The sequence below is a fragment of the Jaculus jaculus genome, chromosome 4 (assembly GCF_020740685.1).
Source record: "Jaculus jaculus isolate mJacJac1 chromosome 4, mJacJac1.mat.Y.cur, whole genome shotgun sequence".
NCBI classification, from domain to species: Eukaryota; Metazoa; Chordata; class Mammalia; order Rodentia; family Dipodidae; genus Jaculus; species Jaculus jaculus.
Genome location: NC_059105.1, coordinates 37,800,738 through 37,813,281, shown reverse-complemented (window position 1 = coordinate 37,813,281; position 12,544 = coordinate 37,800,738). Strand labels below are relative to the sequence as shown.

The following is a 12,544-nucleotide window of genomic DNA, read 5'->3' as shown; positions in this document are numbered from 1 at the left end:
ACTTCATTTTGAGAAAATGACTCAAATGTTTTGATGTAAGAAGAAATTTTTTATGTCCTGCGGGCATTCATTCTTTTGAATTTTTTAATTAGTTTTTCAAAGTAGGGTCTTGCTGTAGCCCAGGCTGACCTGGAATTCAGAACGTTGTCTAAGAGTGGCCTCAAACTCATGGCAGTCCTCCTACCTCTGCCTCCCAAGTGTTGTGATTAAAAGTGTGCACTACCACACCTGGCTTACTTGAATTTTTAAAAAAATTTATTTTTATATCTATTTATTAGAGAGAGAGAGAATGGGCACATCAGGGCCTCCAGCCACTGCAAATGAATTCATCTTTGTGTATCTATCTGCCTTATCTGGGTACTAGGGAATCAAAAATGGGTCCTTAGGATTTCACAGTGAAACATCATAATCACTAAGCCTTCTCTTGAGTCCCCTTTTTAATATTTTTTTGCAAATCTTTTTAAAAATAATTTTATTTATTTATTTATTTGAGGGAGAAAGAGAGGCAGGTTGAGAGAGAATGGGCACTCCAGCGCCTCTAGCCACTGCAAACTGAACTCCAGGTGTATGCACCACCTTGTGCATATGGCTTTACATGGGTGCTAGGGAGTCAAACCTGGGTCATTAGCTTCACCGGCAAGCACCTTAACCATTAAGCCAACTCCCCAACCGCCCCCCTTGTTTTATTTTGTGTATTTATTTAATTTATTTAAGGGACAAAGGGAGAGAGGGGGAAAGAGGCAGGTAGAGAGAATGGGTATGCCAGGGCTTCTAGCCACTGTAAATGAACTCCAGATGCGCATGCCACCTTGTACAACTAGCTTATGAGGGTCTTGGGGAATCAAACCTGAGTCCTTAGGCTTCTTCACAGGCAAGGGTCTTAACTGCTAAACCATCTCTCCAGCTCCCTGCCCCACCTTTTTTTTTTTTGTTGGTTTTTCCAGGTAGGGTCTCAATCTAACCCAGGCAGGCTAACCTGGAATTTACTAGTCTCAAGGTGGCCTCAAACTCACAGTGATCCTCCTACCTCTGCCTCCTGAGTGCTGGGATTAAAGGCATGTACCACCAAGCCCAGCTTAAAATTAAAAAAAAAAAAATTATTTGGGAGATACAGAGAGCAAGGGGCAGATAGAGAAAGACTGAATGGCTGGGCCACGGCCTCCAGTCACTGCAAACGAACTCTAGACACATGTACCACCTTGTGCATCTGGCTTGCATGGGTCCTGGGGAATGAACCTGGGTCCTTTGGCTTTGTAGGAAAGTGCCTTAACTGCTAAGCCATCTCTCCAGGCCCCTTTTAAAGCATTTTAATGTCCAACTTCAACTCGCAGCATTTTCTTTCTTTCTTTTTTTGGTTTTGCGAGGTAGGGTCTCACTTTACCTGACCTGGAATTCTCTATGTAGTCTCAGGGTGGCCTAGAACTCACAGTGATCCTCCTACCTCTGCCTCCCGAGGGATGGGATTAAAGATGTGTGCCATCACACCCGGCTACATTTCTTTTTTAAAATAGTTATTTGTTTGGGAGAGAAAGGCAGATACAGAAAGAGAGGGCTGGAGAGATGGTTTAGTGGTTAAGGAACAAGCTTGTGAAGCCTAAGGACTTAGGTTCGATTGTCTAGATCTCAGATAAGCCAGATGCATATAGTGGCACATGCATCTTGAGTTTGTTTGCGGTGGCTAGAACCCCCCCCCCCACGTGCCCATTCTCACTCTCTGACTGTAATAAATAAATTAAAAAAAAATTTTTTTTAAGCTGGGTGTGGTGGCGCACGCCTTTAATCCCAGCACTCGGGAGGCAGAGGTTGGAGGATCGCTGTGAGTTCAAGGCCGCCCTGAGACTACATAGTGAATTCCAGGTCAGCCTGGGCTAGAGTGAGACCCTACCTCGAAACCACACCCCTCAAAAAAAGAAAGAGACAGAGAATGTCTGTGCCAAAGCCTGTAGTCACTGCAAATGTATGCACTCCAGACACATGCATCACCTTGTGCATGTGGCTTACGTGGGGACTGGGGAAGCGAACCTGTGTCCATACGCTTCGCAGACAAGTGTCTTAACCGCTAAGCCATCTCTCCACCCACCCCTTATTTATTTTGCAAATCTTAATTGGTATGAAAGACAAAAAAAAATTAATAAAATAAAAAGGAAAGACGAAGGGTGGAAGGGGAGCAGGGAGATGGGGCACAGGGTATGAAAGTTAACCCAAACTAAGCATGTGCGTTCATTAAGAATCATCAACAAAGAAGCGTTCCCCCTTTCTTCCTCTTTCACCTCTCCACACGGGTTGGGCACAGCAAAGCTTGGCTAAGCGGCTAAGACATCTCGCGATACACCGTCGGCCCTTCCCTTTCCCCGAGCGGCCGGCCGGCGGGCGGGAGCGGGGCGGAGGCGTCCGCGCGCCCTCTGCGGCAGGCTCCCGCCGGAAGTGACGTCGGCGCCCGGGCTCCTCGGCGCGGGGGCAGCGCGGACTGGCGTTCCGTGCGCAGTGTGGCGCGGAGCGCGGAGGCGGCGTGCACGCGCCGTCCTGGGCAGGCGTTCGCGTCCGGGCTCGGAGCGGCGGCCGGCTCGCCTTCGGTGGCCGCGCAGTCGGCTTTCTCGCAGGGACCCAGGGCGGATCCGCCGCCTGAGCCGGCCTCACCATGTTGGTGCTGTTCGAGACGTCGGTGGGCTACGCCATCTTTAAGGTGAGCCGTCGGGCGCAGGGGTCTGGCGCGCGCCGGCCAGGCTCCGCAGGGATTAGCGTGAAGCAGTCGGAGCCCCCGGGGGTCGTGCGCGCGCCTCCCACCTCCCCGGGCGAGGGAGACGCTTAGGGCCCAGGGTTTCGGCGAGCACGTGGCCAGCCGTCGGGGGAGACCCGTTCTGCCTTAGGGGCTTCGGCTCAGCCCTAGTGGTGGGCAGGAGCCGTTCTAGAAGCACGTTACGGTGAAGAGGTCGAATGGCATTAAAAAAAGTTTTTTCGCGTGGATGTTGGACGGAAGCTAGGACCTTCCCTGGAACCGACATGCTGGGCAAGCGCTCTGTCACTGAGCTGCACTTGACCCTAGTCCAAGACTTTAAGCATGGTGTTCTGAAGAATGAATGAAAGCTGTTGAGCATAGTAGTGACTGGGTGTAATTTGTCTTTGAATATGACTTTTCAGTTATTCATTAGAGCGTATCGCAACAGGGTCTTTAGGCGAACTCCAAACGCATGTGCCACCTTATGTATCCGGCTCGCTTGAGTACTGGGGAATCGAACTTGGGTCCTTAGGGCGTCGCAGGCCAGCGCCTTAACTGATAAGCCATCTCTCTAGCCATGAATATGATTTTTTGTTAGGTAAACACCACAAAGGTGAGAAAGGAAGGAGGCAACAGGAGATTACTGGGGTTAAAATTGTCATGATACTAAGATGAGAATTTCGGTATAGAAAATTTAACAGGGCTGGGCATGATGGCGCACGCCTTAAATCCCAGCACTCAGGAGGCAGAGATAGGAGAATCACCGGGAGTTCAAGGCCACTCTGAGACTACAGAGTGAATTCCAGGTCAGCCTGAGCTAGAGTGAGACCCTACCCTGAAATAAAAGTCTTTTTTTTTTTTTTCTTCGAAGTAGGGTTTTCATTTAGCCCAGCCTGACATGGAATTGACTCTGTGAACTCGGGGTGGGCTGTAACTCCCTTGTGATCCCCTTCGCTCTGCCCCCAGAGTCCTGGGATTAAAGGCATGTGCCACCAAGCTCGCCTGAAGTTTAGTTTAAGCAAGCCTGCTTATAAAGGTTGCTGGAGGCTTGGTATAAATTGTGAGATCACTGCTATCTGGTTTTAGAACACTTCATGCCAAAAAGCTTTTCTTGTTGAAGATGTGATTCTGTTAGTATCCTTGCCTAGCACATAAAATGCTCTGTTGTGTTTTCAAGGTAAGGTCTTGTTCTATCCCAAGCTGATCTGGAACTCACTGTGTAGTTTTAGGCTATATAATGATCTTCCTTGTCTTTGCCTCCCAGGTCCTGGGATTAAAGGCATGTACTGCTATTATGCCCGGCTTACCAAATATATATTTTTTTTTCTGAGGTAGGCTCTCAATCTAGGCCTGGCTGACCTGGAATTCACTCTATTCTCAGGGTGGCCTCAAGCTAAAGGCAGTCCTCCTACCTCGGTCTCTCAAGAAAGATTTTTTTTTTTTTTAGGTAGGGTCTCAATCTAGCTCAGGCTGACCTGGAATTGGAATTCACTATGTAGTCTCAGGGTGGCCCCGAACCCACAGTGATTCTCCTACTTCTGCCTCCTGAGTGCTGGGATTAAGGTGTGCGTCACCACACCCGGCTTTCAAGAAAGATTTTTTTAATGACCAACAACAGACTTTTTTAATGAGTGACAGGAGGTTTAGTCAAAAAGACCAAAATCCATGTCGTCATCGGACTCCTCATCTTCTTTCCTGGCTTCCATTTTCTTTTCCGCTGCGGCGGCGGAGGTGGCGCAGGGACTGCGGAGGTGGCCGGAGGTGGCGCAGGGACTGCGGTTGGAGGTGGCGCAGGGACTGCGGGTGCGCCGCGGGAGCTGGCCCACCAGCCCCTATGTTGCAGATGAGGCTCCCGATGTTGACTGACATTGGCCAGGGCCTTTGCAAACAAGCCGGGCCAAAAAGGCTCAACATTCACACCGGCTGCTTTAATAAGGGCATTGTTCTTGTCCTCCTGAAAACGAACGGGCAAACAAAAATGTCAGCCCATCAGAGCGCAGTGCCGCTTTCCTTGGCCGTCTGCAGAACCCTGCGAGTCCAATGGAAGTCATCCATTATTGTGTACTATTATTACTAGTACCATGCACAGTCATGTTCATCTAATCTGGGCGTTCTGCGCATCTCCTATGCCAGCAAAACCACGACACCTGGCGCCATGACGCCAGGCCACGCGGCGAGCCTGGGTCACATGGCTGTCTCGGTCTAGACCAGGGAGGGCCGGGATGAGGCCGCGCGCCTGCGCACTGGAGAACCACTTGCTTATTAAGTATTGCGGAGGAAATGGGAAAAACGGGGATGGCGCTGCGGGGGATGCCCGGTGCTGCGCAGGAGCTGTGGCTCGCTCCCGGGGCCGCGGCTGACCGCGGCAAGAGCATGCGGCAGGCGCAGGGCCCATGACCGTCCTCCTGCCGAGTAGATGCAGGCGAGCTCGGAGATGGAGGCCATGGTGCGGACAGCCGGGCGCGTGCTATTCACAGGATGAAGTGAAGGTCTCACCCCAAACGCGGCCTTAGCTTCCTCGGAATACTCAAGCAAGATTTTTATAGTAATAATAGCGGTTCACTGACAATGGGCAAAGCAACACCTCATTGATGGTGGTGTTCTTACATCAATCAGGGGTAGAAAAGACGGAAACCCTTTGTTCACCCTAGGTTGATGCCTTCTTTTTTTTTTTTATAAATTTTTTTTTATTTATTTGAGAGCGACAGACACAGAGAGAAAGACAGATAGAGGGAGAGAGAGAGAATGGGCGCGCCAGGGCTTCCAGCCTCCGCAAACGAACTCCAGACGCGTGCGCCCCCTTGTGCATCTGGCTAACGTGGGACCTGGGGAACCGAGCCTCGAACCGGGGTCCTTAGGCTTCACAGGCAAGTGCTTAACCGCTAAGCCATCTCTCCAGCCCGGTTGATGCCTTCTTGGTGGCCAAAGCTGCTTCATGCCTAGGGCACAATGCAGAAAAAATAAAATAATAGCAAAACAGATTTTGTGGGGGCGAGGTTTTGAGGTAGGGTCTCACTGTAGCTCAGGCTGACCTGGAATTCATTATGTAGTCGCAGGGTGGCCTCCAACTCAAGGTGATGCTACTACCTCTGCGTCCTGTGTGCTGGGATTAAAGGCGTGCGCCACCACACCCGGCTATAACTTTTTGGTTTTTCGAGGTAGGTTCTCACTCTAGCCCAGTTTGATCTGGAATTCACTTTGGAGTCTCAGGGTGGCATCGAACTCACAGCAATCCTCCTACCTCTACTTTCGAGTGCTGGGATTATAAAACATATTTTTTATGTTAAATGGAAATTATTCCATTCCATCATAATCCAAACAGTAAAATGAAATGCATTATGTGTGCAGATTTCCAGTTTTTCTATCTGAGCGTGAATGATTTAAAATTTGAGCCAGTTAAAGGCTTTTGCTTGCAAAGCTTGGGTGAGATTCCCCTATAATAACCCCGTAAATAAAGCCAGATGTGCAAAGTGACATGAGTCTGGAATTGTGTTTTCAGCAGCAGGAGGTTTTGGTGTACCCCTTAACTCATTTTCACTCTGCTTGTAAATAAAAAGATCTTTTAAAATGTGCAGGGGGCAGGAGAGGTGGCTTAGCAGTTCAAGTGTTTGCCTGCGAAGCCTAGGGGCCCTTGTTCAACTCTCCAGATCTCACATGAGCCTGATGAACAGGGTGGCACATGCTCTGGAGTTCAGTTACAGTGACACAACAATATTCACATGCACTCTCATAAAAAAAAAAAAGAAGGGTGCAATGATAGCCTTTAATCCTAGCACTCAGGAAGCAGAGGTACAAGGATAGCCATGAGTTTGAGGCCACCCTGAGACTACATCTACATCATGAATTCCATATCAGCCTGGGCTAGAGCAAAATCCTACCTTAAAAAAACCAATCCCCCCTCCCAAAAAAATGTATAGTCTGGAGTGGTGGCTCATACCTTTAATCCCAACTCTTGGAAGGTAGATGTAGAATGATTGCTATGAGTTCAAGACCACCCAGAGGTTATGTAGTGAATGCCAGGTCAGCCTGGACTAGAGATAGACCTATCTTGAAAAACACATTTTAAAAAAAGATTAAGTTTATTTCTTTATTTAGAGTTTCATGTATCTGAGTCTGGTTTCCTAACTTGCCTTTATGGCAGAGGATGATCTTGAATTTCTGATAACAGTTGCCGCCAGCTTCTACTGGGATTATAAGTGTGCACCACCCTGATCAGTTTTGTGACATGCTGGAGATTTGTGTGTGGGTGCACCAGGATCACTTGCTGCTGCATGTGGACAGCTGGGCTGTCTTCCCTGGCCCCTAAATATACTCCTATTATTTTTAATTTTATTTATTTAAGAGAGAGGGAGATTGGGTGTGCTAAGGCCTTCAGAGGCTACACATAAACCCAAGACACATGTGCTACCGTGTGCATTTTTATTTATTTATTTGAGAGCAACAGAGAGAAGGAGGCAGATAGAGAATGGTGCACCAGGGCCTCCAGCCACTACAAATGAACCCCAGATGCATGTGCCACCTTGTGCATCTGGCTTATGTGGGTCCTGGGGAATTGAGCCTCAAACTGGGGTCCTTAGGCTTCAGAGGCAAGCACTTAACCACTAAGCCATCTCTCCAGCCCCCCACCATTTCCTTTTTTTTTTTTATTAGCTTAGCTGAACAGACTGCCCCGTCCCCTAAGAGAGGGAGAGAGAAAAAATGGGCATGCTAGGCACTCTGGCCACTGCAAAGGCTCCAGATGCATGTGCCACCTTGTGTATCTGGATTTACATGGGTCCTTTGTCTTTACAGGAAAGTACCTAAACCTGTAAGCCATCTCTCTAGCCCTGCATTCCTGTATTTATTTTATTGAGAGAGAGAGAAACAGATAGAGAATTGGTACGCCAGGGCCTCTAGCCACTGCAGACAAACTCCAGACACATGTACCACCTGTGTATATGGATTATGTGGGTACTGGGGGGTTTGCAGGCAAGCACCTTAACCATTAAGCCATCCCTCCAGCCCAGTCCCCCTTTTTTGTGAGAGGAAGAGGGGGATGGAGAATTGACAAGCCAGGGTTTCCAGCCATTGTGCCACCCTGTATGCATGTGTGACCTTCCTGGTTCACGTGGGACTAGTTAGGAAGGAGATAGATCAGTAGGAGGGAAGACAAAAGGAGGATGAATATGATTAAGATATATTAAGTACATTATTGTATATGTATGTAGTCAGTATCCTATTTTTTTTCCAGATAGGGTTTTGCTCTAGCTCAGGCTTACCTGAAATTCACTGTATAGTCTCAGTGTGGCTTTGAACTCAGGGCAGTCCTACCTCTGCCTCCGAAGTGCTGGGATTAAAGACCTACACCACCACGCCTAGCAAAATTGTCAAATTTTTATTTTTTTTCAACAGTCCCAGGCTGGCCTCAAACTCATGGCAATCCTTGTACTTCTGCCTCAGCTAAGGCTATGGTTTAAAATCAAGATTTTTTTTTTTGTCTTTTGGAGTCAGGGTCTCACTGAAACTCACATTGACCTGGAAGTTCTCTGCAACTCCTGACTGGTCTTAAACAGTGTGCCTCCTGAGTACTGGAATTAACAGGTGTGCACCACCATTCTCGGCCTAAAATATTTTAGAAAGTATGCTTTTTGGAAAAATTGAAATGGAATAATATAATTAGCTTAAAAATCATTAAGAGTTGAAATGATTGTATATTAATTAATAAGCCCAGATTGTTAAAAATTTAGAATTGTGGTCATGATGAATATAGTAAAAGTTCTCAAAAACCCCACTAGGTTCAACATGAATGAACTACTAATAGGACCAGAAGTTTATGCTATGTAGGAAAACTAGCCTCTTTTTTTTTTTTTTTTTTTTTTGAGGTAAGGTTTCACTCTAGCTCAGGCTCTCCTGGAACTCACTATGTAGTCTCAGGGTGGCCTCGAACTCACAGCGATCCTCCTACCTCTCCCTCCCAAGTGCTGGGATTAAAGGCGTGCGCCACCACGCCCGGCTTTTCAAGCTGCGCCTTTTGAAGAAAACTATTATTTTCTCAAGTTTTTATTAACAACTTCCATGATTATAAGAAATATCCCATGGTAATACTGTCCTTTCCCCTTTGAAACTTCATTCTCCATCATATCCCCTCCCCATCTCAATCAGTCTATTTTTATTTTTTTTGGTTTATTTTTATTTATTTATTTGAGAGCGACAGACAAAGAGGCAGAGAGAGAGAGAGAGAGAGAGAGAGAGAGAATGGGCGCGCCAGGGCTTCCAGCCACTGCAGACGAATTCCAGATGCATGCACCCCCTTGTGCATCTGGCTAACGTGGGTCCTGGGGAATCGAGCCTTGAACCGGGGTCCTTAGGCTTCACAGGCAAGCGCTTAACCGCTAAGCCATCTCTCCAGCCCTCAATCAGTCTATTTTTATTTTGATGTTGTCATCTTTTCCTCCTCTTATGATGAAAACTATTTAAATGTTGTATTACAGGTTCTAAATGAGAAGAAACTTCAAGAGATTGATAGTTTGTGGAAGGAATTTGAAACCCCAGAGAAAGCTAATAAAATGTAAGTAATCTTTTTTTGTTTTGTTCCATTTTATTTCTGTTTAAAATTTTGTTTTTTAATTTTCTTTTCCTTTTTTTGTTTTTTTAAAATTTTTATTAGCATTTTCCATGATTATAAAAAAATATCCTGTGGCAATTCCCTCACTCCCCCACTTTCCCCTTTGAAATTTCCATTCTCCATCATATTACCTCCCCATCACAATCATTGTACTTACATAAATACAATATCAAAACGTAAGTAATCTTGAGGCTAAGGATTTAGCATTAGAGGTTTGTGGGGGGGGCATGTTTTGAGGTAGGATCTCACTTTAGCATATGCTGACCTGGAATTCCCTATGTAGTGTCAGGATGGCCTTGAGCTCACCCTCCTTCCTCTGTCTCCCAAATTCTGGGATTCCATGCCCAGCTGCATTAGAGGTTTTTAAAATACCTTTTCCCTTCTTTTTATAGTTATTTTTCAATTTCCTGTTTTGAAGTTTGTTTTATGAATAATACTTGAATGAATTTAATTATCACTCTTTTATTTGGAATGTAAGGCATTTCAGCTAAGCTATTGTTAGTTGCAAGCTAGAATGGACAATGTCCAATGATTTGTGTTTTATAGGATATTTGGAAGTCCAATTTATTGTGAATTAAGGAAACATTTTTTATAATCAAGGAAACATTTTTTGTTAAGCAGTAATTACATAAAGCATCTTTGAATTGATATTATTTAAGTTATTGTTTATCCTCTATGACTTCTACCTTCTAGTCTCCTTTGGGGTAATAAGATAGTTAGTATATCCTGGAAAAGTATATGAGACTCAATGATTAGATTTGCTGAGAGAAAATAAAGAGAGGTAAACCCACAAAATGGCACACAGAGACAATACAGTTGAGGATATGTAGTATGAAAAAGCATAAGGCCAGGATGGAGAGGTGGCTTACCAGTTAAGCTCTTGCCTATGAAGCCTAAGGACCCCGGTTCAAGGCTTGTTTCCCCAGGACTCATGTTAGCCAGATGCACAAGAGGGCGCACGCGTCTGGAGTTCTTTTGCAGTGGCTGGAGGCCCTGGCGCGCCCATTCTCTCTCTTTCTTTCCCTCTCTCTGTCTGTTGTTCTCAAACAAATAAATAAAAATAAGCAATACACAAAAAAGCATAAGGCTGGGCATGGTGGCAACATAACTTTAATCCCAGCACTCTCTTGGCAGCTGAGGTAGATTTTTACACTAATGTACAGCTTCAGGGCCATTTAATATGTTCTCATTTCTACATTAATATCTATGCACATTTAATTATTAAAAGACATAACTGCTATCTTATGAAGAGAGGAATGGGGTTAAGGTGGGAAGAATGAGAAAGTTACTTTTTCTTTATGTCTATAATTTTTTAAGTATGTCTTTAGGCCACTACCAGCATGTTTCCTTGCCAGGTAAGAAAACCTTTCATAAGCTAATACTATTTTTGGCATGTAGGAGAGTTTGCCTTTGTAAAGGGTTATATGCTGTACTGGATTAATTTGATTCATTGTTGTCAATGATGCATTCATTTTGAAACTGAATCCAAGTGATTTAACGCAGATTCGTCACTACCCCTGAGACAACGATGAATTAAAAAAATATATATACATGTATATTTCTTTCCATATTAAATGTTACTGTAGGAGCTGGGGAGATGGATCAATGGTTAAGGCCCTTGCTTACAAAGCCTCAGAGCTGATTCCCTACTACCCATGTATAGAATTAAATGCACAAAGTGGTGATGCATCTTGCGTCCATTTGTAGTGGCATGCCCATGTACACGTGTATACTCTCTCAATTTTTTTTCTTTTGGTTTTTCGAGGTGGGGTCTTGCTTTAGCCTAGACTGACCTGGTCTCAAAATTTTAACAAAGTAATACTGTATACAAATGCCAGTAAGAGACAACAACAAAATGAAACTGACAGCAAGCCTCCTTTATTTTTATGTTTGGTGTTGATATTTCAAGGTAGGGTCTTGATCCAGTCCAGGCAGACCTGACATTCATTGTGTAGTCTCAGGGTGGCCTCAAACTCATGGTGATCCTCCTCCTCCTGCCTCCTGAGTGCTGAAATTGCCCAAGCTGACCTGTGATTCACTATGTAGTCTCAGGCTGGCCTTCAACTTAGGTGATCCTCCTATCTCTACCTCCCCAGAGCTGGCATTAAAGGCTCATGCGCCACCACCCCAGGCAGTTGTCCTCAGGTCCTCAGTTTCCCCTCAAAGCTAACAACTCCCCCCCCCCCCCCCCCAGGTAATGTCTCAATCAGTCCAGGCTGACCTGGAATTTACTATGTAGTCTCAGGGTAGCCTCCAACTCTTAGCAATCCTCTTACCTCTGCCTCCTGAGTACTAGGATTAAAGGTGTGTACCACCACTTCTGGCTTAGCCTATGATCTTTTGTTTGTACTAGTCCAACATTGCTTTGTGTTACATTTTGAGGAAAATATTTTCATTCTACAAACCAATTGTCAGTGATGTTTTTTGTTTTAGGGGTTTGGGGGTATGAGGTATTTTTGTGGCAATGTTAAGGATTGAACTTTTTTATTAACAACTTCCATGATTATAAAAAATATCTCATGGTGATACCTTCCTTCCCCCCATTTTTTAAATTTGTTTTACATTTGTAGGGTTTCACTCTAGCTCAGGCTGACCTGGAATTCACTATCTCAGAGTGGCCTAGAATCTGTGGTGATCCTCCTACCTCCGCCTCTCAAGTGCTGAGATTAAAGATATGCACCACCACAACTGGCTGCATCCAGTTTCTTGAATATGCTAGGCATGTCCTCTACCCCTGAAATAACACTGTTAGCTCTGATTTTTGTTTTAATTTAGGACAAGATGTCCCTGAGTTAAGCAGGCTGGCTGTGAGCTTGTGATTTTGCTATTTCAGTCACCTGTGTACCTGGAATTATAGGCATGCACCACCACTGCTAACCTGAAAAGTTCTTTATTAGTATATGCTATGAGAAAATGCAGAACTTAGCCCTGCCACAGATTTTACAGAATCAGTATACACCCATAATGTTTTCTCTCTTTTTAAATTCTAGAGTAAAGCTAAAACATTTTGAGAAATTTCAGGATACAGCAGAAGCATTAGCAGGTAATTTTTTTATTTTAAGTTTTAAAATGACATTTTTCCCCTTATTCAAAGGCTATTTTCTTCTGTTGCTTGAATTAACCTTATTCAATGTTGTCAATGATGCATTCTTCATAGAACTGAGTTTTAAGTGATCTAACTCAAATTCGTCACTACCACTGAGACAACATTGAGTTAGCTTTTT

The 12,544-nt window shown here is 45.1% G+C and overlaps 1 protein-coding gene and 2 non-coding genes across 5 annotated transcripts in view; all 3 read left to right on the top strand.

The window, feature by feature from the left end:
* The first annotated feature begins 2,532 nt into the window (after positions 1 to 2,532).
* Nop58 (NOP58 ribonucleoprotein) overlaps positions 2,533 to 12,544 on the top strand; it is a 34,879-nt gene continuing 24,867 nt past the window's right edge. The window contains exons 1-3 of one of the 3 annotated variants that reach the window (XM_045148060.1): positions 2,533 to 2,683; positions 9,187 to 9,263; positions 12,311 to 12,363. In XM_045148060.1, the coding sequence (XP_045003995.1) occupies positions 2,639 to 2,683; positions 9,187 to 9,263; positions 12,311 to 12,363 (175 nt within the window). In that variant the 5' untranslated portion in view covers positions 2,533 to 2,638. Of the gene's footprint in view, positions 2,684 to 9,184; positions 9,264 to 12,310; positions 12,364 to 12,544 lie in introns of those variants that run through there. The other 2 variants (XM_045148061.1, XM_045148063.1) reach the window with 2 other exon arrangements.
* Positions 10,767 to 10,853, top strand: LOC123460538. Its single transcript, XR_006637081.1, has one exon. It is a non-coding gene; the product is annotated as a small nucleolar RNA SNORD70 (small nucleolar RNA).
* On the top strand, positions 12,447 to 12,534 carry LOC123460539. The gene has a single exon (XR_006637082.1). It is a non-coding gene; the product is annotated as a small nucleolar RNA SNORD70 (small nucleolar RNA).